The sequence below is a fragment of the Siniperca chuatsi genome, linkage group LG17, assembly GCF_020085105.1.
Source record: "Siniperca chuatsi isolate FFG_IHB_CAS linkage group LG17, ASM2008510v1, whole genome shotgun sequence".
NCBI classification, from domain to species: Eukaryota; Metazoa; Chordata; class Actinopteri; order Centrarchiformes; family Sinipercidae; genus Siniperca; species Siniperca chuatsi.
In genome coordinates this window covers 11246960-11273842 of record NC_058058.1, presented here as the reverse complement: position 1 = coordinate 11273842, position 26883 = coordinate 11246960, and the positions used below count along the sequence as shown (strand labels likewise).

Genomic DNA, 26883 nt, shown 5'->3' with positions numbered 1-26883 from the left:
TAGTTTCTTAAAAGACATTCACATCCAAAATGATGAAAATGTCTTTTTCTTGTTTATTTACTTAATATTTATATATTTTTACAAAATAAAAAAAATATATGAAACAAAAAGCTAACAATCTGCAAGGATTTGAGAAGGAAAAGGAGAAAGCCATCGAACAAACAGGGACTACAGTACTTGTGTTTTTTTATATATGTACAAGACAAGTTTATCCATTTAAATTTTTTTTAAAACGCACAGTACAAAAAGAAAAAAAAAATCACTGACAAAAAAAAACCCATAGTACAATTCTGTCCATCAGTATTCAATGTTGCAGGTTTCCTTATAATGGGGGACAGGTGGTGGAGCAGGGAGGAGGTGGGGGGCCTCAGAAACAAAATAAAACACACTGGAAGGCAGACTGGGTGTGTATTGGCCTATTTCTCAACATCTCTTGCAGAAGAAGTGGGACCTTTATGCAATATATTTATAGTTCAAGGGAACACAGTTACTGTACAAGTGTTGGATAATGAAAAATCCTGTGCTAGGCAAAAAACAAAGCACAGTACACAACCCCCATGTGTACAAACATGCACGCAGTCACATGACAAACACCCTTTCCTCACAGTCCAAGCCAGTGAGCTTGCTTATATGTCTTTATATATAATATATCTATATTTGGTAAAAAATAAACTTCACAACTCTACCAATTTAGAGAATTGTTTCTTCAAACTTAAAATGACAAAAATGAAAAACAAAAAAACAAACAAAAAAAACATTTAACAGCAATTAAGCAAATTATTGTGTTTGGGTACTTTGTGTGGGAGGGAACAGTTTCCAACAAAATTAAGGAGTGGGGATTTGGGGGTGAGAAACACAAAACCAGCCTGCCCCCCCCCCACCTTCAGATATTACTTCATTCCTCCCCATCAGCAAGAAAAAAAGGGGGTGGGGGAAGAAAAAAAGAAAAAAGAAAAGAGAAAGACCATACAGGAAAACGTTCATTCTTTTAGAAAACAGTTCTATGTTACATACAAGTGAAAGAAAAAAGGGGGTGGGGCAGGGGGATTAACACAATACAAATTCCCAACACTCAATATGTCACCTCTTGGCGGTGTATTTCTATAACCACTTAACTCTGATCTCCCCTCTCTTCTAAGCCCCTCCTGTCCCTCCCACCCATGCTTCATTACAGTGCTCGTTCTCTCGGCACAGCACCTCCTCTGACCGCAGTCAGAGCTGCAGGAGTGCTGGGCCTAGAGACTGGGGAGGGAATCTCTGCAGGAGAAGAGGGAGTTTATATGTGGCGACTGTTTGCGGAAGGAGTGACGAGCCCCCTTCTTGCTTCTGTCAACAGTGTGGGGGGCCCCGACAGTGGATGTTAGTTTGCACCCCAGTTGTAGCTGTTGTATGCCGACTTGTTGATCTGAGACTTTTGCTGAATGGAGGCGTTCTGGCTGCGCTGTCCAGTGCCGCTCTGTCGAGAGAAGAGAAAGGACAGAGTTCATCTGAGAGCTGTCACTTCATGCCATGTGTTTGCTCAAATATTGTGTAGCTTAGTGACATAATGAACCTATATACACTTTGATTAATCCGTGAAGAACAATTTTTAATGGGATTGCAAGAGTTCTGAATGGATCTACTTGTACATGACTGTGTATGCATTGACATACAGGTGAGAGTATACAGTAAGTAGGTGCACATTTATTGACAAGACAACGAGATGTTTTTAATCCAGAACCAGTCTTATCCATTGTTTGTTTAGTTGTTTTAACCTGAATCTAAAAGCCTAATTAGGACAGGGGCTGCAAATTAGCTTCAGCTAGACACCCTGTATACATTACATCTGTTGCATTAGTTCTTCCTATGCAACAATGTTTATATGTATCTTTATATCTTTATTCAATGTTCAGTTAAAGTTTATTTTTATTATTAAATAAACAAATAAGAATAAAATAAATAATAGAATGTGATGCTTGGTGGGCTTTACATTTGGATCCTTCAAGAAGATCATCACAATGCTTTCACACCTAACCTGTTTAGGTTGGTTCAAACAAACTCTGGCACATTTGCCGGTTTGGTTAATTTGGGCCAGTGTGAAAGCTGTCAATCAAACTCTGGTGTGGACTAAACAAGACAGCCTGTCAATTGGTTGTACCTCCTGTCAGAACCAAACTGTATTTTATTTGATTTTATCAAATTTTTTAAATGTAATTTTATTCTATTTTGATTGATTTTATCCTGTTTTTTTTATTGCTTAATGCTTTTTTGCCTAAGTAAAGCCCTTTGAATGGTCTGTTTCTGAAATGTGCTACATAAATAAAGCTGCCTTGCTTTCAAAAGGAAGGTCTCGGTTTGGACTCAGTCTGGTTCCAAGCTAACTCTGAACGCATTAATTAAAAACCTGATCATTTTGTAACCATGGTAACAAGTATACGCTTCAGCAAGTGAGTGCAGGGATTTTCCTTGATGCACCAGAAGGTTGAAAGGAGTAAAACAGAGGTGTGCTGAGGTTGAGTCTGTATTTTGGCAGTTCCTCATTAAAAAAAAAAGGGACGCATTGTGCCCACACAGGAACATTTCTCTCGTAATAATATGGTACACAACGTCTCTTTTTTTGTCCTTTTTCTACCAGTCAGTCATTATTTTGCAGGTGCAGTTTAATCTAATAATGCTCATATTTCTTAGGGAGCTCTGTGAAACCCGCGAAGATAGGTGAAAATATAAGGTGCAGTGAAGTGCTGCATGATCTGCTGTCAGTCACTGGAATTTGATTTCCCCACGGGGGTCCCTGTAGTGTCAGTGGTGCAAGATGACAGTGACTAAAACTGTCCAATGAATGAGTTTCCTGTCAGTCCATATGATTTCGTGATCACTCCTCTTACATAGTTTATAATAAAAACTGTGTGAACAGAAACCAACCAGAACTAAAAAAGGCAACTTTCTTTTATTCTTTGTCTGGACAAACTGACCATAACTACAGGTGTGAAAGAGACACCAACAGATGGAGACAACCACAACAACAAAAGCATGTACACTACCTGTCCGTCCTGCTGCAGGTGGTGGTGCAGAATCTGAGAGTGGGGTTGTTGGTGTGGTGCCAGAATGTGCATGAAGGGGGCAGGGGCGTAGCCAGCAGCAGCCGGGGGATTGATGGGTCCCCCACTCCCCAGAGCCGAGGGCAGGCTGAACGAAGCTGCTGGCGTGCCAGCATGGAAACCCTGCTTCTCAAACGACTGCAGGAAGAAGTGAGACAAAGAACAGACATTTTTGCTTGATTCAAACTATATCCGGTCGGTCTCTTGCATTAATTTTAATGCAATATACCCATGTGAATGGAGGAACAAGAAGTCCTTTCCTGTGAGGAAGGGCTTGAAATATTTATCTCAACATGTATGATCTGTAATTACCTGCGTCTTTGTGTAAACAGACCCTGAAATATCTGGTACCCCCGTGTTGCTTGATGTCACAGAGACTCCTGCAGAGACAGAGGAGACAGGAGACAAAATTAGTCCAAAAATGGGGGAAAAAAAACAGAGGCTGTAAAGGCGACTTGAGGAACACCCACCAAGCAAACCATGACCAGCCACATGGTTATATTCAGATCTAACCAGCATAATTGCTATATGGTGTACTAACAGGGAATTTAATCTATAATTCTATAGACACACAATATATTTGTCGGAACACTGACTGCAATTCAAGCGTCTGAGAAAAAAAACAAAAGAATCCTGGGAAATTTTAAGTGTGAACATCTATGTCAGCGTAACTTCATAGATGATTTCAGTAAAAATTTCCCTTTAGTGAGGACAGCAGAGAGAGACAGGGTGAGGAGAGTCAAAATCTGTGAGCAAGAGGACTGATCACATGAAGAAATCATCATGATGTGAGTGCAGTGACAGGTCTAACATGACATCCAACTTCCTCCTCCACCGTGTGTTATCATGCTATTGCAACCTGTAAGCAGAAATCCATATTTTAGTGTGAACACAACCTAAAAAAGGTGTGAACAACATACAATTACTCCAACTCTAAGCTGTGGCACTGCTACAAAAAAGCGGTGAGTTGGAATATAATGATATTAAGTAAGAAGATGGGTTTGTGCTTTTACAGGTTGCATCAGCGATGGATTTTAAAGCATATTTTGCTGTTGTAATGTCCATTGTCAGCACAGAAGACGCTCATCCCTGTGCGCAGCTGAAGTCTTGACGTTAATCTGATAACGATTCAGACTTGTCCTGTGCTATAAGTGTTACAGAATAATTACTAGGTCCAAGCTAGTAGGATTGCTGTTGCAACTTTTCTGAAAAAGTGTCTTGGGTACTTATTCAGACATGAGACCAACACATAATTGCCATCACATTTACGCAACAACGTGTGCGTCTTATATTTTTATTAACACAGCCTTATATAGGACAGCATTGTTTGATCAAATAATAGACATTTTGTTGCCCTCTCTCTCTTGGGTCGTAACCTACTTCACCCACAGGACAGTGAACTCGATACTCTGGAGATGGACATACCAGCAATGACATGAGTGAAAAGCAAGCAACACAGAGGGAAAATGGGACAGCATTAACCACAGCTACTCATCAGTTTATGGCAGCCACAGCCCTTGTGACCTGCCACATTTTTGACTCTAAACCTGATTATTACACAGCATAACTGTCTAGAATATATAAACCAGACTGGATTGATGATGAGTTGCCCTGGATGAGAACAGGTAACAGACAGAATGGCAGACAAGGCTTGTAAGAGAGGCAGGCTGCACTGGGCTGTCTAAAAGCGTATGTAATGTGACGGGTCTTCCCAAAGGCACTGCTCATCAGCAATGAGGCAAAGGAACGAGAGCAAAGGGGGAGAAGGATGGTTGGTAACACAAGGAGGAAGACGGGAGGGACAGGGTTTTTTTCTTTTAATTTGGCACGTGGCGGCACTCACCGACTCCAGGCCCGGTGACAGAGCTGGCTGGCTTGTTTTGTGCAGAAGCGGCAGCGGCCACGGCAGTGCCGTATCCGCCCTTACAGAAATCCCCACTCCCTGAAGCCTGGCCCACATCCTCATAGCCTGCAACAGTCAGACACACAGCCGCAGCCCACAGCGTTAGACACACCAGGCAGGGGAAGCAGACCTGCCTCAGATAGCATTTGCAAATAATTCATAGCGTTTGTTTGAAACTGTGCACCACATGGACAGGTTTTACCAAACTGACAATACAAATAGTGTCAAATCCTCTAGGAAACAGACTATACTGACATCTGAATACTTAAATATCTGAACTTTGACACCAAATGCATTGTCCTCTCTGGCAAAGCCTGCCCATCCGGCACAACAAGCAGGTCAGAATCAACGCCAACATCATTTGCAAGTACTATTTGACCCAAGTCTGAGGGGAGGAGGTGGGGGAAGTGAGGGGGCAGGCAGGGTGTGTGTGGGAGGGGTGGGGGGTGGGGTAGGGGGTGGTGGAGAGTGAGCTTGAGTTGGGTGATGGCAGAAAGCAGCAGATGGTGCAGCTTAGAACAAATAGGTGTCGCACATGTAGTGACCAAAGGTGGATGTTGAGTTATGAATTAAAGTATGAAAATAAAATACAGCATCACTGAAAAATAAAAAAAGAATATAAAGTGATGGAGCAGATACCGTAAGGCCATTGGGAAAATATAAAACTGCTGAAAGAAAATGGGCTCAAAGGGGAGTCCTAATAAGAAATAATGCATATGCTCCATTTGTTGATGTGTTTAGGATGAATGTGTGTGCAGGAGATGTTGCGGAAGGTGAAGCCTTGGGGGCAAACTCCACTTTCTGAAATGAGCAAAGCAAGCTATGGATGACAGCAGGAGACCGACAATCTAACCCCTCTGTTATTTAAACTGGTAAAGCCAGGTGTCACTGTTCAAGCCCATCTTCCCTTTCCCCATTCGGTTTAAATGGCAGTCCCATATATTATATAATGAGAAGCCATTTAATAAAAAGAAACAGACATTATAAAACAGATGAATTATTGAGGCATGGTCCTTGTGTGTATAGGCAATGAAAACTGGGCACAAGATGCAGATGCATTTCAAATATTCTGACACAACTTAGTCAATTTGAAAACAGTTAGTTGAACTTTGAGGTCAACAGTTCAAGTAAGTCAGCAGACAATGTTTTATGAACCATTAACTGTCTCGACAGAAGCATAACAAACGTCTTAACACAAGCATCATGTTTATGCTTGTAGATGCTGAAGGACTCAAATGAAATACGCACTTCACACCAATGAAAAATCAATGGGCGCATTGTGAGAATCAGCACACAGTTATTGGTATGCAAGTATATAGAGCAGGACCTGCATGACCCTCTGAACATGACGTTTCAATATGGTTTAGTGTCTCACCAGTGCTGTATCCATGGGAACCATAGCCACTAGCCTGCTGGAAGGGTGTGGCTGATGCATTGACGCCGACATTCACGCCATGCTGCTTTGACGAGGTAGGAGCCACCTGGACAAAAACAAAACCATGGCATGCAATGTCATCAAGTCAGCAAGGGGGGAAAAACAGAAACTAAAAAGGGTAACCAGAGTTTGTCTTGTGGAGTCACCAAAATCCAGTTTTCTTCTTGTTAAGGGTCAGAAAATATTTGAATTTAAATCTCAAAATGCAATCTTATACTGCCACCAGAGGAAAGGTCATAGGCACACCAATATCATCTCTTCCTCTGTAGAACATTTATGCACACCTCAAATTGTATTTGCTAGCCACTGTTACAATCTTGCTTCTGTCCAAACCCACCCATTTTCCACATCATATTATAATCCGTCTGTTCCTTATGAGAAGATATTAAAAACAAGGGAGAAAAAATAGCCACACTCAGGGTGGGAGCAGGACTGTAATGGAAGCAAACAAGTTAGCTAGCTTGTGGAGATTTAAGTTCTCACCGGAAACACAGCAGGTCCGTACTGGAAGGTATTGGGCAGGCCTGGCATGCCAGTGTAGTATGGGAGGCTTGTGTAGCTGTAGCCAGGAGGCAGCGCGGGGTTGAGGAAGGGCTGCTGTGTGGTGTGATGTGTCTGGGTTTGGTTCTGTTGTGTCTGAGCTAATGTGGTGGCTGGAGCCGGAGATGATGCATCACCTCGACCAAACTTTGATAAGTCGCCTACACATACAGGAAAGAGAGGACGACAGGACAGAGTGGGAAGTTACTACAAATGTTTCAGTACAAATGTTGCAAACAAGATCAAGAAAATAATCACATCACAAATTAGCAAAGGACATTTAGAAAAATAAGAAATAAAAATAAGCTGAAAAGAATTCCCTCAATTTTTGGCTTGTTGTGAGGTGCCATATCTTATAGGATGTTGAACCATTCATGCCCTGGATGGAACAATCTCAGCTAGTCATCACCAAAACCATTCATAGTTATCCCACTGCCCTCTATCTTTTTAAATAGGGAATGCATTTGTAGTCTTCGACAGCAATAGTCACTTAAATACCTGAATTACTGACTGGGGACATACTGGAAGTGCCATTTCTAAATGTTTCTTAGATTATTCATTTAGAATCTAGATTATTATATCTAGTTAAATCTGTTGATAAAAAGGCATGTAGCCAATATTATCCTGATAAAACCAATGTGTGACCACAGTTAGGTGCACTGTCATCCTGCCAGGCTTAGTTTCTATCAATCACACCCCCAAACTTTTCAGTAAACTACCCTACTACACTTTTTTTTTGAGGATTATCATATAAAATGTGTTCCATATCAACAGTTCCTTCATCAGGTAAGTACATAAACCTTCTTCAACATGCAGCTAACTGCTGAACAGACACAGCTCAACTTTTAAAAGACATAATTGTTAGAGGATGGCTCACCAGAATAAGGGTTGCTTGTCAGGCTGCCCTCTCTGCCAGTCAGTGCTGTTGTGGGAGTTGCAAAAGGGATGCTGTAATAATCCTTGAGAGAAAAATATTTTTTTATAAATTAGAAATACAGGCCATGAAGCAATGAAGTAGGACTTGTGCATAATGTTTTTTATTGCAGCTGCTGAAGACTTTCCACAAAACAAAACTTACCAGCGGTATTCTTGTCTGCAGCATCTGTAGGTCATCATAGCCGTACACCTGAGGCTGAGACAAAGCAAGAAATGCATCAGAAAAATATTACTATAAATCAATTACATAAACTATGGTAAGCAGAGGTAAAGCTCAGACTCTACAAAGACTGACTTAACCCTAGCAGGAACCTACAGGGTAGGCGTGCAGTAGTCCAGGGGCCATGATGTATGGGTTGGGCAGTAGAGGGGGCACTCCAGGTGGCAGGTTTGGAGGTGCTTTCCCTGTATGCACAAAACCATGAAAAACATTGAAAACTGCATTAATTTACCATTTGCTTAACTGTGCACACTGAAAATACTGTATACAGGTATCCTTATTTGCCAGTGTCAAATCACAGCATAAGCTACAGACAAAGAAGGGCTGCACAATCAATCATTCTCCCTAAGCTGCATTACTAAATGACGAGACTGCAATACACCATGTGACAAACTATGCACTGGCAGAGGGAGTACAGAGGAAAACAAATCTAACGTGCGAGTGTGAGACAGAAACCAAACTGAGAACACGATGAGTCAGAATCATCGAAACCCCGCCAGTGACTGTGAGGAAATGGAAACCAATTTACCCAACCCCAATTTGGACTAAAACATTGCGCTTCTACAAATTTAAAAAAAGGGTCACACTCACATTCTGTTATTGATTTTTTTTTTTAATTAAAAGATGATCACTGTCAAAAGCACATACTTCTCAAGCAATCTTTTGGCCATAGTTGCACCACTGCAGGGTAATGCCACACATTTATAAAAAAAAAAACATCCTCAAAACACCCCAGAACATCCCGCAAAATACAATATGATGAAGCCACAGGAATTTGCCAGAAATTCCCTACCACCTGACCACACAAACAACCATAATGGTTACACAGTTATACATCACCAACAAGCTCTCAGAGGCACAAGGAGATTAGAGAGGTAGTCATTTATCACCTGGTCAAATATATAGCTTTGATCAAACCAGTGCAAAATGAGGGAAGGACAGTACTAACACCACAGACAAGCTCTACGTAATGTTCTCCTGCAATTATTTTCTGTTGTTCTACTTGTTTTAAACACTCAGTGGCAAACGACAACTGAGGCAGAATTGCAGCGATGACAACTTTATGATGAAACCCAACTATGGATGCATATATAATCCTGACAGTCCATTTTACCAGCAAGTTATTCAGAACTGTGAAGCCCTGACACCAAATTACCAAGGCTACAATTAACTCACTGGTAATGTTACCTGTATATTGACAGCACAAATTAAAGTGAACAAGGCAGACAACATGAAGAGAAAAGAAAAGCTAAAATACTTTCACAATGCAATATCTGGATGGTCCACTGTCTGAAGAGGAGTGGATATCAAACACAAAGTTTATTTTTCACTGACATGTTTGTGCCTGTGTTTATGTCTAACCTGAGGATGCTGCTGAGCCGCGTGTGGATGAGGAAGTAGCTGAAGGAGGAATGGAGGCCGTCGTGGAGACTGAAATGGTGGCGGCGGCTGCAGCTGGGGCACCCATGGAGGCAGTGTTGAGGCCCATGGCCAGACTGCTGACGGGGCCAAGGCCGGAGGGGGCTGAAACTGTGGCAGAGCCCACAGAGGAGGCCTGAGGGGCCCCTAGCGACACCTGCGCAGCAGCAGCCACAGAGGAAGAGGAGGGGACTGATGAAGATGGCACAGCTGAGACGGAGGAAGGGAAGGAGGAGGAGTGCAGGCTTGAGTCACCGTCTACACTTGGATGCTATAGAGACGGAAGGAAGAAGAGAACAAGATGCGGTTAGAATTGATGAGATTACATTTCCATTAGAGTGAATGGACATCTAATGTGTACATTTGCATCACAGGAAATGCTGCCCTACTGTCTGGTTAAAAAACATAATATACTCATTTAATGGTCATACATTTTTTTTTTTTTTTTAAAAAGCTAAAGACAATATGCTACATCCACATGATAGGTTCTGATTTAATACAGAACATATATAGAGCTCACCATTAAGCTTGAGTTGGATGTCCGGACTGAAGATGGAGCAAGGCTGTTCTGTTGTGATGGGTGAGAGCTGTAAAAATGACAGGAAGGTTCAGATCACGTCGCAACTATCACCAAATCACATTACATTTACCGATACCCAGAGGTCATAACTCAAGATACTAGCTCATTTCCTACTTTATTATGTGTGTTAATTTAGCTGCATCTCACTTGTTGTGCTGAGGAGGGGGCATGGTGCTTGGAGGCAGGTCTTCACTGTGCCCCAGAGCACTAAGGGATGTCTGATTGGATGTAGTCAACAAAGAGGCAGAGCTGTCAGTCAATGTGCCCATGCTGGAGACAGATGCCTGCGTGACTGAATCAGAGGCTGGCTTGACTGATACTGCAGAGCCTGCTGCAGCTGGGGAGAGAGAGCGAGAAAAGATTTCTGGAATAAATTCCAACCCGGAGTGATAAGGAAAAAAAAAAGTGTATGTGGCAAATGTCTCAGACAATTTCAACAAAGCTTTTAAGTTTAAAAAAAAAAGAGCTTGTAAATAGACACTTACCTTCCACAGACTGTGTTCCTTGTATTGAACTGAAGCCATTCTGTAAAACCAATAATGAAGGTGAGCTCACACGTTTCTATGGAAACAGGCCATTGATAAGAAGTTGAAGGGTATTGGGCTCTTGGAAACTAAGAAGCCTGTCTGATATGACAAACATTTTAACTACAGGTCAGGTTTGAAACCAGTGGTGAATTGCAATTACAATGACCACAACCTAATAAAACAAAAAGCTGAAACAATGAGGGAATAGAGTAACACCATTTGCACAGAATGTACAGTTTATTAAGAATACCTGCTCCTTTGTTAATTTTAACACTTGAGTTCAGGTTAATGATGTCTAAATTAATTTAGCGATGAAAAAAAGAATAAAGGGTGAACAGGAACTTTAAACCTTAGAACCCCTGAAACACACATTCTACAAAAAGGGTGTTGAAGTCAATACCTGAGGGGATCCTGATATTTTTACATTCCGTGCACATACACACAACTAGGTTAACGTCACTTTTTATAGGGCATCATAATTTTCCTTTCCATGATTGTGTGACGACCTGTGACTTTGATTGATGCAATTCGTGTGGAGCTCTGTATATTTAAGTTTTTAAATCAGATGGACAATCTTTACAGTTGAACATTCACACCAGGCAAACCAAAACCTTTCACTAGTACTGAGCTGCACAGGACCAAGTGGGGGTTAAGCAAGTTGTCCACATTGGCCACTCCACAGAAGGACTAACACAAGGCCATATTAAATTATTTACACATATTTATACTGATCAGTTTAAGTGAAAAGAAGGAAAGCTTTGGCCTTACCTTGGGCTGCATATCTTTCTGAGGGGAGGAGGAGACTGACGGAGGGTAGCGCCGTGTCTGAGACGCTCTCTGATCATACAGGTCCATCTGGCTGGTCGACTCACTGCAGATTGGATTGTAATGATATTGACAAGACAAGTTTGGTTGTGTTCTTAGAGACCAATTAGTGGTTCTGACTTGAAAATTGATAATCGCAACTTAAATTTTAAAGCAAGCATTTTCATTTTTACTCAAATAACACATACGTATGTGGAAAATTAAATGTGGAATTACATTTCCAAGTTTACATTATCATTTGACTATAGTCTATACGCTTCCATACGTTTCCTCTGGTCTACTGTAAATAGAAAAATGCCACCATGTAGCATGACGGCAGGACATTAAATACCGTATGGATAAGTTAAAGGTGGGCTATGCAATTTAAATTCAATACAGGTCTTTTTGTCAAATTCAGCAAATATCTCCTCACTGTCCACTAGCTGTCTGTTCTGTGTGCGTGCTGGGAAAAAAAAATAAAAAATCAGGTGTTTGTACACAGCCCTGGTTCTGTAAATGGGAAAACAAACAATGTGGCTCGGACCGAGCCACACAACACTATTCCAGCCACGATTTGTGTGTCAGGTAACGTTAATTGACTTTCCCACGGACATTCAGCTTATTTTCTAGTTTGCCAAGATATGCTGTTGTTGAGATGTTTGCTATAGTAGCAGGACAGTTGTGAGTCTCGCTGTCTGGAGCTGGTTTGCTGGCTAGGAAACTGTCTCGTCCTCTCTGGCTGTTAGCTTTGCAGCAGCAACTGTAGGGACAGTTTGCTAACCCACAACCTAGCTAAAGTTATATTACTTCCTGTGTCATTGTTGCTGTGGCGCTCTATATCATGGTATTGGATTTCTCCAGAATCGTATACCCCACCTTTAAAACTACAAAACACTTTCTTTTGACCTGGGAGTGTTTCGGATATGGTTTCTTCTCTTCCAAAATATTCACAGTACAGTTGTGCAAATGTTGGAACACCTTTGCAGATTTGTATTTTGGTATGTACCAACCTGCTGGGGCTAGTGTAGAGACTGTTTTGAACCTGGTTGGCTGGTGTTGTGGTGGTGGGGGCGGACTCATACTCTTGTAGAACTGGTTCTGACCCAAACTGCAACGCTCCAAACTGAAGATTGAGGCCTGAGATGTCTGTAGAGCCAGGCATCTCTACCGCCATTGCAGGAATCTAAGGAAGATTAAAGAACATTTTTAGACTTGGCCCAAATCCTTTGAGTCTGTTCAGATTGAAGAAACAATCCTGGATCCAGGGACCAAGGAATGTTACCTTTGTTGTAATGGAGGTCCTCTTCTTCTGCTGTTTGAGTTTGTGTTGTTGCAAAGGCAGTGGACTCTGGGCATCTGAGGAACTGGGGGAAATTTGCTGACCAAGAGAAGGAACGGCTGCCATTTTAGGAAGGGAGGAAGCAGGCGGCGCATGGGGTGAGGATGTTGTTTGTTGGGGTAAGGAAGAAGATGAGGAGGAAGGAGACAGGCCTTTGTCCTGCAGGAAAACATCCAACATGGACGAGGTTGAGGTGGCGGCCTGGTAGGGCTGCCGCTTTGTAAATGGTGTATGGATCGCAGACTCTGGCTGAGTCTTCATATCTGGAAAATGGAGAGAAAAAAAATTAAGTTAGAAAAAAAAAAAGATCCCAGAGGGCAGTTTGGATTGTCCTACATTACATACACATTATCCTTAACATGTTCAAGGGGACTGAAGAAAGTGTTTAAACAGGGGTTTTTAGTTTGATTCATAACTTGTGATATATTTACAGTAGGATGTCATCTCACCGTATTGTCCCAGTGAGGTGGCACTGGTGTCCCAGGATGAAGGGGTTGTGTTGGGAGGTCCAGTCTGGGAGTGCTGGGCTGCCAGCTGGGCCAGTGCCTGGGCTGTTTTATACTGCTCCAGGAACTGAGAGCCAGTGGTCCCCGTGCTAGCTCCTTTAGGATCCCCCACATCCCCGAAACCCTTGCTCAGCATGCTGACCTGCAATGTTGGTAGATTATTAGATAACGACTGGTTAGAAAGTGGTTGAGCTTTAAAAGATAAGAGATAATTTGCATCAGTAAGTAAAATCTAAGAGCCTGGGTGCATATAACCACATAATTAAAAAATGCTTAAGTGTCTTTTTTTTGTGAGACTCACCATGCTGTGCTGGGTGTAAGGGGTGCTGGAGGATGTTTGGGAGAGTGGCACCCCTTGCTTGGAGTTGCTGAAAACCAGTGACTGGGGCAAGGAGGGGGGCTGGGTGGCCTCCATGGGGGGGTTTTCTGTCTCTGAGGAGGAGGACGGGGGAGTCTTCCCCAGGAGCACCGCAAGGTCAATCCTATAGCAAGGTGGAAATATAAAATTATGACAAGGCGACATTTAAAACATGAACTGCGTCAACTGAACCTTTATTTTCACTACGGATACAAGTAATTATTTTAGAGTTGCAACTACCGATCATTTTAATTATTGATTAATATGCAGTCTATAAAACATTAGAAAACTGTATAAAAAAAATAAATAAAAAAAGAATTCCGTCGATATTCTGTTTACTATAGTGCTAGTTCAAGGAAACACGGCAAATCTGCATAATTGAACCATTCAATATTTGCCAATTTTCGTGACATTTGACAAATGATTGATTATCAAAACAGTTGCCAATTGATTTAAATAGTTGCAGATTAATTGATTCATCAGTCTACAGAAAATTAAATCAAGAAATTGTTTCGGCTGTAAACTATTTTTTAAATTAATTGATTATCAATCTATCAACTATTTTTGATTGACCTTTACTGAGCCTTTACTATATGAAATGTGAAAATGACTTAATTTACTAAAAACATTTATAAAAATAAAGAAATTAAAAAGTTATTTGGTTATTTTTGAGAGATTTGTTTGCTTACTTGTCATGGATCAATTTTATGTTGCCCAACAAATCAATGAATCACCAATCATCTCAACAATCAGTATCTATCAAGTTAAATGCCAGACTGACATTGATATGTTAAGTTCATTAAAAGTGATTGGAGTGACAAAGTCACAGCTCCAGTTGAACAAGTAAACAGTGAAACCAAGCAAATGTAATTTTTCTCTCAACCAATTCCTGGAAAAGCGATATGCTGGAAACCATGAGTCAGGCTAATAAAGTGCACAAGTGACCCACCTCTGTCCTTTGGTGATGGTAACATTCTCTTGAGGCAGAGGCATGGACGCCACACTGGAAGCTGTGAATATCTTGGTCTCTGACAGCTGCAGAGGAAGAGAGTGTAGACGAGTTATAGTTGGAAGAACAAAAGGTAAACATCTGGATTCAAAAAGAGATCCAGCCTTCCATCAGTGAAACTGTGCTAGAATCTGTTATAACATCTAATTTCTCTTTAGAAGTGATAACTTGATGTTATATTTAGAGCTACAGCAGTTGCGTGAGGTTAAGCCCAGAAACACTCACATCCTCATTCCAGTCCTCAGTGCCCCACTCCTCTGTGGCAGTCCTCCAGGCACCTATGAAAAGAGAAACAGATCAATACTATTGAAATGGGCAGAGCTTCAAACAGAATAGGGGATGCATAAAAACAACAGAGAAGTGAAGGCAGGTTTACCAGGAGCAGAGTCAAACTTGGGCGGGTAATTTGTTCCCTCTCCTGCAGAGTATTCCAACCCTAGAGAAAAAGACAGAGGTGAGGAGATCAAAGTTGAATGTATGATTATCCTTTAGTCAACTGGACACAGACTTCTGGATGTGAAGATCTGAGAGGAATACAATATGTCTGGGATTCTGGTATTTGTAAAGTGTGCATGGTTGATGATGAAAGTTTCTACACAGAGCATCAAAAAGCAAGTGAACCTTCCTTTCATCTTTACCACAGGAGCTTCTTTGGGATGCTAAGCATGATTTTTAAAATTGTTTGGATGGTAAACAGATGCTTCATTGATAAGATTAACATCTCTTATTGGAGGGCTTTCTTAATAAATTAACTTACTAGCTCCCTCCTCCATCTCCATGCTTCCTGTGTTGTTCCAGGTGCTCCCCCCCCCATAGTTTTCTTCTGTCTGGGCTGGCTCCGCATAGTCAGCAGGGTTGAATGTTCTGGGAAAGAAAGCGATAAGAGGGTTGAGTTGACAATTCAATGTTTGTATTGACCAACAGCTGAAGGGCTGTCAGCACTACCAAAAACATCAGTCACAGCTGGGTGCCCACACACAAAAAATCTGAGGTCCATTTTTCAACTTACCTATTATAGGTCAAAGTTTTGAAAATGTTAAGCAGAAACAGACCCCAGTTCAATTCTTAAGAGCATCAAACCACTAGTGATCTAGTTGGTTTTGTGCTTGCATATTGCACTATCAGTACTGTATGAATAAATACCCAGCACAGCCGTTATCATCATTAGGCTTTTTAGCTAATAGAAACACTTCAGAACGGAGTGACTAAGGTTGTAACAGAAGAAGACAGGAAGAGGATATTATAAGAGACTGAAGTGTAACCATTACTGTCTTTGAGAGATCGTACAGTCAAGACATGCAAATAAGGAGGTCTAAGCATTTAATACTGTTTTTGTTGTTCCTCAACAATTCTTTCCTGGTACTGGATGTCTTTCATTAATCCGACACATCCGTGTACGCTGAGAAAATTACAGCTAGTGCAACCTAGCAACATGATGAACAACACTTTTCTTTTGAGTCAAGCCAAGCAGCTTTCCTTCAGATCCTTCCTGTGCAAATCTGAGGGCATTTATGGTGGCTTACGTGAACAGATTTAACATCAAATTTCAGGAAGGTCATATCTTTTTCATATCCTATTAATATAATGAGGAGTAATACTTTCTGTTTTGATAATGTCTTGTATTAAATCATCCTGTTTTATGGCACTCAAAAGTCTCCCTATAGAAAGCAAGAATAATAGACACACCAGAGGCGATGCACTCACCTCTCACCTCCTGCAATATCATATCTGGGCCCCTTATCAATCTGGCTTTAGAGGAAAAATAATGGCAACAATTACAAGAAGCACAACAAAGTAAAAGTAAAAGAGCTTTTGTTTTTCAGACCACCATCCAGAGCAACAGCGTAAGCAATATGCCTTCGATCTGCCTGTGCCAGTACTGTAAAAACACTCTACACCTGTCAGTCACTCTACAATGCAAGGCAAGCCAGTGTGCTTTTAGTCATGGTGGGTAAATTCACAGTCCAAGAAACCCAAGTCATCACAAGTATACACAATGCAGCCACAAACACAAAAACTGTTGCTAGATGAGAGCAGTTAAAAAAAGAGTAAATGCAGTAATATTTTCATTGATGCAGTTTATGGCCAAACAATCTCAGGAATTTCAATGGTACCGTCACACAATGGCATCATCTCAAAGCTATTACTGAACAACCACACGGGACACTGTTGTGAATACATCAGTCAGCACTCAATATCTCCTCCTTTGAAAGCAATCTCCATCTTAAGTCAACTATTTGATCTCACTGTTATTTTCTTAAAAAGTTGAAAATGACTAAACACATACTTGCTGTGTCCTACAATATTAACAAGATACAACAAAGCAACTCCCATCTCTTCCCTCGGTTTCTTTTCTGCAAACTCAACTAAAGAATTCAAATACAAAAGGCAGCTAACAGTTACCCCAAAGAGGCAGCACTGTAAATTAGCCAACCAATGCTATGGTACAAGTGAATACAACTGGCTACATAATGAATGCATCTCCTTTACACCAGGCAACATCAGCAATGGAAGAGGTTGATATATGCCGCCATGTTACATGCTGCAGTTATGGCCAACACCACTCTGGATGAGATATCCACATTGCCGTATGTGACAGTGATTCAAGATCAATTCAATACAATTTTAAAAACCATGATGGAAACGATGAGCCAACACTTTAGATTTAATAAATACACCCGCAAAACTATCCCTATTTTCCTACAAAGTGAAAAATAAGACAGCAGAATTATGTTTTAAGCACAATTCTAAAACAAGAGGCAAAGAGTAATGTATCTATTACTTCACTGCTTCCACTGACTTCCTCAAACTTTCAACTCTCAACATCTGAAAATATCGAGTATTTTCTGTATTGCATTAAATAATAAAAACGAATTTGCCTGAGATTCTTGTTACCATGATAATTTCCACATCTAATATATGTAAATCCATTCTGAACATACCAAAAATCCAATTTGGCTATCAGCGTTAATGTAGCCTTAGTGAAGTAGGACTAACTTAGCTACACGGGTTATGCTTAATGACACAGGTATCATGTAACTTCCATTTTGCGACTTATCCAGCTAGCATCACCCATCATACTAATTACTCAATACCTCCTCATTCCTCCTACTGGCCACAGAATGAAAGAGTGAGTGAGGGAGTGAATTTGTGTCTGAGATTCTTGGCACCGTGAGGTTTTCTGCATCTGCAAGCTACTGTTAAAATTTTTCCCTCTGGAAATAAAAACAATATAATCTGCTATTGGCTAAAAAACAAGATCTGTGGATAATATTGATTTCATTTATCAATATTCCTCCTATCTTTCTAGTCATTTAAGGTTTACACCAACTTTAGAACAAATCTCTTTGATCAGCTTATTCATCAGTAATGAAGTGTGGTACTCGCTTCCCTTCCCTCGCATCATTTAATTTGATTCAGTGCATACTAACATTTTTAGGCAGAATATTTGTATGCGAGGTGAATGGTACAAGCTGCCTTAGCATCATATTAAATGTACATGCACAAGGTACCATTGATACACGCACAGATGCAAACCTGCCCACTACCATCCTATCACACTGTAATAAACTGATCAAAGACTTTCTGCTTCAAGACAGCTTCCTTTAAAGCCACGCGTTTCATTTAGGTCACTGACGCTGAAGCCAAGCTGGTAAACTGTGTCTGCTAGCAGCAAGAAGCAAAAGCAATCACCGAACTATTGTGTGGTGTGAGGTGGGGGGGTTAGGTAATTTGAAAACACCTCAGCTAGCACTGCATGCGATTGCAGGTGGGAAGCCCCAGCACTCAGCTCACCAAAAACAAGCTTATATTATAACCAATATGAAACAAGTCATATTGTAGAATTCCTTGAGATATGCAAGTCAATATCTGGGTCCACACTCTACAAATATACTTGAAGACTTGAAGGACATTTTCACAGCAGATAAACACACACCATAAAGACATGAGGTTTTGTAACCTTATAGTTATTGTGTGCACCACCACTTGAGCAAACATCTGTGAATTACACCATAACATTTTTAGTTTCACTCAGGTCATGCCTCTACTTTCAGAGCTTCTGTGTTCAAATATATATTTATGGCACTGTTACATTAGCTTTGAAGTACACATTCAATACTTTGTTTTAGTAAGAGCAAAAATTACATTCAGGCTTCTCTTGGGAGGAAGCCACTCGGCACTTGACCTCACTAGAGAAAGCCACATCATATCATCATATCATATGTGCTACTTCAGCAGACCTCAAGATTTAAAGATCTAACACTACAGAGTAACATCACAACACATCTGACTGCTTATCCTCCAAGGCAGGAAATTTGTTAAGACAAATGAAGTCTACAATGCCAATGAAATGAGTCAAGAAAGTCATCACAGTTGAGAGATGTACTTCCTCTTTTATGACACCTACTAGTCAAGCTGCCAGTATAAGATGGTAACTCATCAACTGACATAATTATTGTTACTGCGCACACACACAAACTGACACAGAACAAGCAAAATACAACTGAATTATGCTACAGCCCAGGACCAGAGAGCAGAGACTGTTTAAGTTAACCAATTTGGTCCCCGACATCCTTCCAAGTGGATCTATCAAAACTGGACTCTAAATAAAATGTTTAGACACTGCACTCTCTGAAGAGAGATATTCGGCCCACACTGTTCCATCCAATTGGCTGACATATGTCCTCCCTCCTTTGGATTAAGGCTAAACAATAGGCTGGGGTCCTGCTCTCTGGTGACCATGGCAACAGGTAAAAGTGGAACAAAAGGCCCTCTGGTTTTAGGCAACGCAGGTGTTCGCTTACCCCATGCCCTGCGCCGAAAATCTGCCTCCTCGCCGTCCAGATACTCCTGGGGAGACAACAAGAGCTTACTTCAGTTTCTTGGTTTGACAACTATTGTCACAAGAAAGAATGGCAGCTGTTTAAGAAAAAAATACTCCCCTCCCCATTTGATTAGATACATTTCTGTCTCCAACGGGTTCGACGAAAGAGGATTGCAGCCACTCACCGACAGTCCCTCTTCCCCTGCCTCTTCCCCTTCGGCCTCGCTCTGCACCTCTTCCAGGTACTCCAGCCTTGCCTCCATCCAAGCCATTCTCCTGACCACGAACTGGAGTTAATAAGAGAGACAATGGCATCAGATTTAGACACCATACTGCATGCAGATGTCAAAATAATAATTTAAACTAAAATATGTTGTAGTTTGAAGAGAAACTGTATCAAAAATTGTGGTACTGTATGATAGTCTGAATAGCCCTTCATTCAAAAATGAATATTAATGAGGAATCTCTTGCTAGCTAACATTTACTGTGGCACACACTGTCCCCCCTTCAGGACCACCATTAGGGCTACGAAGGGTCTACTGGTGTGCTGCAAATGACTAGACGGTACCATAAGAAAAATGCAAGGAAACAAGAGCTTTAACATAAAAAGCTACTAAATAGGTGATTACCGCTGTGTTGGCAGAGACGGAACATGCAACTGCAACTTTGTATCCTTTTAAAATCGCCCTTGAATAGCGCACTTTAGCTGCATCAAGGCAGGGGATAATGGAGCTGACCTACGACATGTTGATGTCTATCTTCAAACCAAGATGTGTTGTCATTCTACTCTGATTAGGTCAACGCGCGTTCATGTCAGTGAGGTCAAGAAACGGCCATTTTTAAAAGGCACCCTATTTTCATCTTTCAGTAATTTTGTGGCATTTGTGCAACATTTCTAATCTTAACTTCATCTAACAGACAGTAGCCACACTGTTCCCACAAGAAGGCAATACAAGAAGTAAAGTTTGCTCATTGTGCAAGTAGCCCAACCCATGGAAAATTGGTATATATATATATATATATATATATATATATATATATATATATATATATATATATATATATATATATATATATATATATATATATGTATATATTCTTGAGTGTCAAGAGCATGGAGATCTGTCAGAGAAAAATGGTGATACCAGTAAGCCCAAAAAAAAAAAAAAAAAAAAAAAAAGTGGAAAAATGCACATGCTACATAACTCTAAAACACTGCAACCACTTCTTTGTTTGGCAAAACACATATTTATATTTTATAAAACACCTAAAAAATAAAAAAGTGAAGCCACAGTAAAGGAATGGTAAACACTTACACTCTCGTCCCCTGCTGGCTCCACGGCCCTTGCGTGGAGCTCCACCTCGACGACGTGCTACATCTTTCTCTCCTCCTTTCTCCCTGTTCTCTTTGCCTTCCTCCCCGGTCTCTGCCTGGCTGGTCTCCTTCTGGCCTGACACCCCTTTCTTCTTCCCTACCATTTCCCAAGAATCCTTAGGAAGAAATAAAGACAGCAGTACACTGTTGGTCCTTTAAATCAATGTACTGCTGTACTCATTCACTTTGTACTGAGTCATCAAGACAGAAAAGTGAAGGTCAATTTAAGTGTACTTATAGACCACTGCCAACACAACAATGTACCCAGCCAAAATATGATCAAAACTAAAAGACATGTATTCATAAACAATCAGGTTGGATGTTGAGTGTTGCCTGGAGGTCAGTATGGCATTGCCTTGAGAAAATTGATTGAAGTGAGCCAAGTAGTTCTAAAACGTTTTTTTTCTGGTGATCTTATCATTTCTCACCATGTGGTCAAGTCTGTGTCTGACTACTTCTGAGTTTGATTCCAATTCTGAGTTTCTCAAAGATGCAGCAACTTAAAGTTATGTGGGACAGACGTGGAAGCAGTTAATTTAAGTTACAAAGTGAAAACAAAAACAAATTCTGTTCCTCTTGTCTGTAAATTCCCAGAAAGCCATATTGAACTATTTCATTTCAAAGTCTCTCAACTGAGCCTGTATCTTGACAATCCAAGTAGCTGACGACCCCTTATCAGGTCTGATTAATGTGCTGGCAAGACACTTTTCCACTCTTTCTGGCTTCAATTTCCTCCTATGTTCTACTAATTACATTTATATTAAAGCTTGTATGTAACTATGAGGTCTCATTTAGTTGGCCCTTGCTGCACTTGTGCCGCAAAACCAATTCATACATTGCAATTTTTAAGAACTGGTCATACATGAAATTATCAGTCGATTACTGTATTCAACTCTTGTTAAATAATTTCATTGATAAGGTGTGACAGTAATATATTTGTGAAAGGATTTGTTTTTCTCAACAGGTCAGTGAAAACAGGGGCATGCAGTAGTGACAAACTGACCAACAGGGGAAGTACAGAAAATGTGTTTAGAGTTTATATGCAGCTTTGTCTGAACTGTCTTGGTCCATGTTCATACTATGCTAAACCTTCATGGGAGCCCAACTCATACAGCGCAAACTGCTAGTCCAATATCATAGTTATCTAACCCAGTGTGGCACTGATTTCTCCAGAATCTGGCACCCACAGCGCTAAGCCCTCACACAAAGCCAATACTCACAGTGTCTGGGCTACCCTCCAGCAACACGTTAATGGCTCTGTTGACATCCCCGTTGCAATCGTGCAGCGCGATCATAGACTCATCCTGGTCCTTGCCTGTGATGTCAATCAGCTGGAAAAGGAGGAGTGGCATGAGGAGACAGAGGTGACCCCTGGCTGATACTCCTTGCATCTCGTACATAAAAAAGGCTCTTATGTAGACTTATGCAGAACATTTTTTTAAAAACAAACATACATCACAACACAGGGTTAGGTACAAAACAGCACGCCTGCTGCCAGCAGGGATTCAGCATCTTAGTCACTTCAGTAGCTTGAACACAAGGTTCAGTTTCCATAAAGACTGACATCATGCCTTCTGTCAATGTCTTTGAAATTATTGCACACTATCATCGAGTATGCAAAAGAAACTTTCTTATGAAAAGGTCCAGATGACCTGCATACAGAACTTTCTGACCTTGGATGCTATTTTAGGGTCTTTCTTAGATTAGATTTAACTTTATTGTCATTACACATGTACAAGTACAAGGCAACGAAATGCAGTTCATTAATCATTAATGTGGACAGATCACATATGATTTAATGCCAATGACATTGAAAAGAAATTTAAAGCTACATGGGTAGGATAAAAAAGTAATCTGGCCTGAATGCAGATATCAATTGTATGATAGAGTTGAGCTAGAGCAGTTTACTAGTTTGTCAAAAGCATGAAACTGCTGAGATTCACTTAATTACAGCAGCCAGTAATATCCAGGAAGGCACCTCAGATTTTTAACCTCTTAACACAAGCACAAAGGAAGAAAAGGACCACAAATGCTCTTTGCTTGGTCCCTTTCTCATAACTGAATGAGACATTGAGGATTGTGCCTTACAAAAATAAATAAATAAAATACTTCAAGGATTTTATCATCACTAATTAAGAAATTTTAAGGCTATTCATAGAATGCAAATTTCAATATAGTCCTTTCTTGAGACTCATATGGTTCAGACAATCCATCAACATCGCAGCCTTAATATAATGCAAAGAGCGCTGTGTCACTGATTTTCTGTGCTTGATAATAAACCAAATTTGCAAAGCATAATGAGTCACACATACACACCCAATGCAAAACACAACAGACGTAAGTACCCGTGTTAAAAAGTAAAGTAGTGCTACTTAACTATTTTCAAACGAGGAAGAACTACTACACAGGAAAGTAGGACAAAAGGATGTGCATCTGCTGACCTGTTTGACCTTCTCTTCAAAATCTGCATCATTGTGGTCTGAAATCATCTGCGCAAGTCGGATCTGCTCCGCAGTAGCCTGTTCCGAGAGGAGTGAAACATCCAATATTTGCAACACACGAACAGATGCAGAAGATTTACATTCTTGTAAAAAAACAAAAAAAAAAAACCAACAGAAAGGACAAACTCATATTTAGCCATTTATAAAATCTCTAGGTCTAGCTCTGAAGTAGTTATTAACTGTTGAAATTCAACAACTACTTTGGTTACAGTGTTACGTTATACTGGGAAAAGACTTTTCTTTGCTCTTCTGTCATGGTGGCGCACACAGATGCTGTGTCCACTTTAGGCTTACTTAACTAAATACTACTTGTGCTCTACAGTCTTTGTACTTGTGTTCTGTTTATATTGTATCTGTTCTTACTGTGACAATTTTGTTCCCCTGTACAAGTATTAGTATTGCATACATAAAATAAATTCTACTTTGAACCTTGAACTTATTAGATATTTAAAAACCTTGGCTATTAGAAGTCTTGTTAGACTGTACAATCACCACACACACACTACACTGTAACTATCAAACTTGCGTGATGTGACTGACTGAGTTGATCAGTGTAGTTCAGACTGAAGCTGTAATCCCTAATGCCTAAAATTAGGGATTCCCATCCCAATTGCCAAAACATGGTGTCAACAGTCCTGATTATCCTGTAGTGCATTCCTAACTTTAGTCTACTTGAAATTTATCAAAAGGATATGTAAAGGGACTTTGACTGGCAAAAAGTTATACTGAATAATACAGTCCCGAATGATGGAGTGTGTACTATGTAGCTTTGTAGCCAGAAACTTTGCATTTAACAAAACAAGTAACACTAAGTAATCCTTGATTGGCCTATATTAAACCCTGGTGCAAATCATTGTGCATCTAGTCAGTGTGACAGGCGGTGTGAGTGGGGATACCTGAGGCCTTTGCTTGTGCTGTGTCTGGCTCTGCGTCTGCCCCTGTGTCTGCTCCCAGCTGCCCCGGGCTCGGTTCCCGCCCATGGACGTCATCATTTACAGTATATACAAATAACAGTATTTACAAAGGAATAACACCTGAGGAGAAAAGGATGAGAGATGCATTACAGAGCTGTGACTATGACCTACTTATGTCATGTACATGTATAGTACACTTGAATACTACTTCCTCAAACTGACTTAGCTTATTGCCTAGTGGGAGGAAGCAAGCTGCGGTATCAAGAAGACACCATCAGCTTTGTTCCCAGAGACGCCTGGAAAACACTGACAAAGGGTGTTTTCAGCCCATTTCTTAGGCAATGTCTAAAACCAAAGCTAGCCGGGGGTTTGACCCGGGAAGCAAGAGTGCCACGGTGTACTGGGTGCTGCTGCACTAAAGGCTTCAAGTGCACAACGTTAGCCAACTTGTTTACATCTTCAGAACATTATGCAACGCTTTCTATATCAAAATAGCCATGGTGGTGTTCAGTTAACCTATATTGTGAAGCGACAGTATATGATCACAAAGCCCATGACAGATAGCGAGATCACTGTATTGAACATCAAATGAGAGAGACAAGATACAATCATACGTAAGACAGTCAACTACATCTCTGTTCGATAGCAAACTGTTAACCTTGCTATCGACAGCGACTCCTTAATCTTGCACACGTTACGTAAAACCCTGTTTGGACTAGCCCACAAACAAGCCTAAAGCCAGGGCCCGTCGAACATATCCAATTCCACTAGCCAGCCACATGGCCAAAATGCTAGGCAACTAGCTAATACTTGAGGGCAAAGCATCCAGCGTATAAAATCTCGGTGGGCTTCCGCTTCTCACGGCTTCACCTCATGGCGACAACGAGGCTAACTGGCTGGTTAGCCGCTCGCTAACCAGCTAACCAGAGTGCCGATAACTGGCTATATATGCAGCGCTGAGTTGTTAGCGTTAGCTGACTTAGCTTGATAACCAACAAGTTAACTAGCTAATCAGATACTAGCAAGCAGTAAAGCGTTCACGATCGACCAGACCAAAAACGCCCAATGCCACTCCGTTGTCCACTAGCTGTCTGCTAACGACGGTTAGCCATGTTAACTTAACGAACTAGCGTCGTTTCGCATAGCTAGGCAACATTAGCCAGTTAGCTATGCTAGCAAAGCAGCAGCTTCATAAACTGCACCACCACTCACAACCACTCATGCCCCAGTATAATCTGATGGCCGGGCTCTCGACATAGAAATCACCGAGGCTAAAAGATAGGCCTGCAGGCCCCTAAAATGAAAATAAATAACAGGCGATACTGACCAGAAACCCGGCTTAATATTAGACACTGCTACACAACCGACCGACAAGTGGTCTCGTTGTCGACCTTCTAGTCGGATTTAGGACAGGATATAATTCCTGAACTCTAAATTAATACTACTAAGTTGGGAAAATATAACGAACCGACTCGCTCACACAATAAGCGAGAGACTGAATTTACCTGTTTCTTTTCCACTCTGACACCACGGAGAGCTGCGTCACGTGGTTTGCAGAGCGCTTCGAGGAAACGGGACCCACAACATGTGATCACACACTGAAATAGTTTTATATTATCAACGTAGTTATGATATGTCATTAGTGAGGATGCATAACACAGATAATAAACTTTGGCAAACAGTGAGGAATGAACCGTGTGAGGGACTGCATTTATCTAATGAGAAACATATGTAACGTTATGACATTACAGTAAAAATGAGTGTTGGAGCCATGCACTTGGCAGTATGCACTCGTTGAAAAGATTCAGAAAGACTCAGGTCTCACATGTTACAGCAACACAAGACACAGGTTAAGAGGCAAGAAAACAGATGAAAAACGAATACAATAGATACAATAAAATACATGAAAGAAAGCGCAGAAATGACTATCAAAAGCTGTACATTATATACAGTACATAACAATACATTTATACAAAATAAATAATTGTGCAAATATGTCCAAATGTGCTACTCTGAAATCCTTATTGAGGTAGAGATTTGTTAAGGGTCCTACTGGTGTAAACACTGGTAGCCATGCTGTATGTACTACATAATATAAATATAGGTATATATATCTACATATATGTATATGTATGAATCATAAATACAATAAACATCAACATATATTAAAGTGCATAGGGGTGTTTAATATATGCAATATGTTATGTATGTACACTCACTAATAATGATACAATAATATGTAATACATGCATATATAATAGAAGTATTGTGATATAGTATATAACAAAATGCAACAAAATAGGTAATGTAAGTAATAGAAATAGTATATTTATATATAATATAGTGTTAAATATGTCAATGATACTTCTACTACTACTACCTCTATTATTAATATAATAATAATGTAATATATATATAATCCAGAACAAGGTGCAGATATATTGTTGTAAAGTGCTTGTGTCAATGCACAGCAGTTAGGCCAATTAAATAGGAAAAATAATTATGCAAAATTATCCTCAATGTTTGTATCTAATTTTGTACAAAAATAAATATACCAAATATACATAAAACAGATAATAGCTAGGTGGTTTGACCTGACTGGTGCTCTTCACACA

General features: G+C 40.5%; 1 protein-coding gene across 6 annotated transcripts; it reads right to left on the bottom strand.

Moving 5' to 3' along the window:
* ubap2l (ubiquitin associated protein 2-like) lies at positions 1 to 25866 on the bottom strand. Of its 6 annotated transcripts, none has more exons than XM_044172631.1 (30): positions 25774 to 25866; positions 24251 to 24388; positions 23295 to 23372; positions 22074 to 22184; positions 20795 to 20969; positions 19664 to 19765; positions 19459 to 19504; positions 16358 to 16402; positions 15411 to 15517; positions 15030 to 15089; positions 14879 to 14931; positions 14594 to 14679; positions 13588 to 13768; positions 13230 to 13428; positions 12724 to 13043; positions 12452 to 12624; positions 11406 to 11508; positions 10596 to 10635; positions 10258 to 10447; positions 10051 to 10117; positions 9474 to 9801; positions 8208 to 8296; positions 8034 to 8087; positions 7833 to 7914; positions 6899 to 7116; positions 6356 to 6461; positions 4921 to 5046; positions 3390 to 3457; positions 3021 to 3215; positions 1 to 1456 (listed from the first exon to the last, which is right to left on the bottom strand). In XM_044172631.1, the coding sequence occupies exons 2-30, from the start codon at positions 24344 to 24346 to the stop codon at positions 1361 to 1363; spliced, it is 3594 nt and encodes a 1197-aa protein (XP_044028566.1). In that variant the 5' UTR covers positions 24347 to 24388; positions 25774 to 25866; the 3' UTR covers positions 1 to 1360. The 6 variants fall into 6 exon arrangements, with proteins under 6 accessions (XP_044028566.1, XP_044028565.1, XP_044028567.1 ...); XM_044172630.1 differs by lacking the exon at positions 25774 to 25866 and adding an exon at positions 25596 to 25760; XM_044172632.1 differs by lacking the exon at positions 25774 to 25866 and adding an exon at positions 24927 to 24950.
* Positions 25867 to 26883: the final 1017 nt, after the last annotated feature.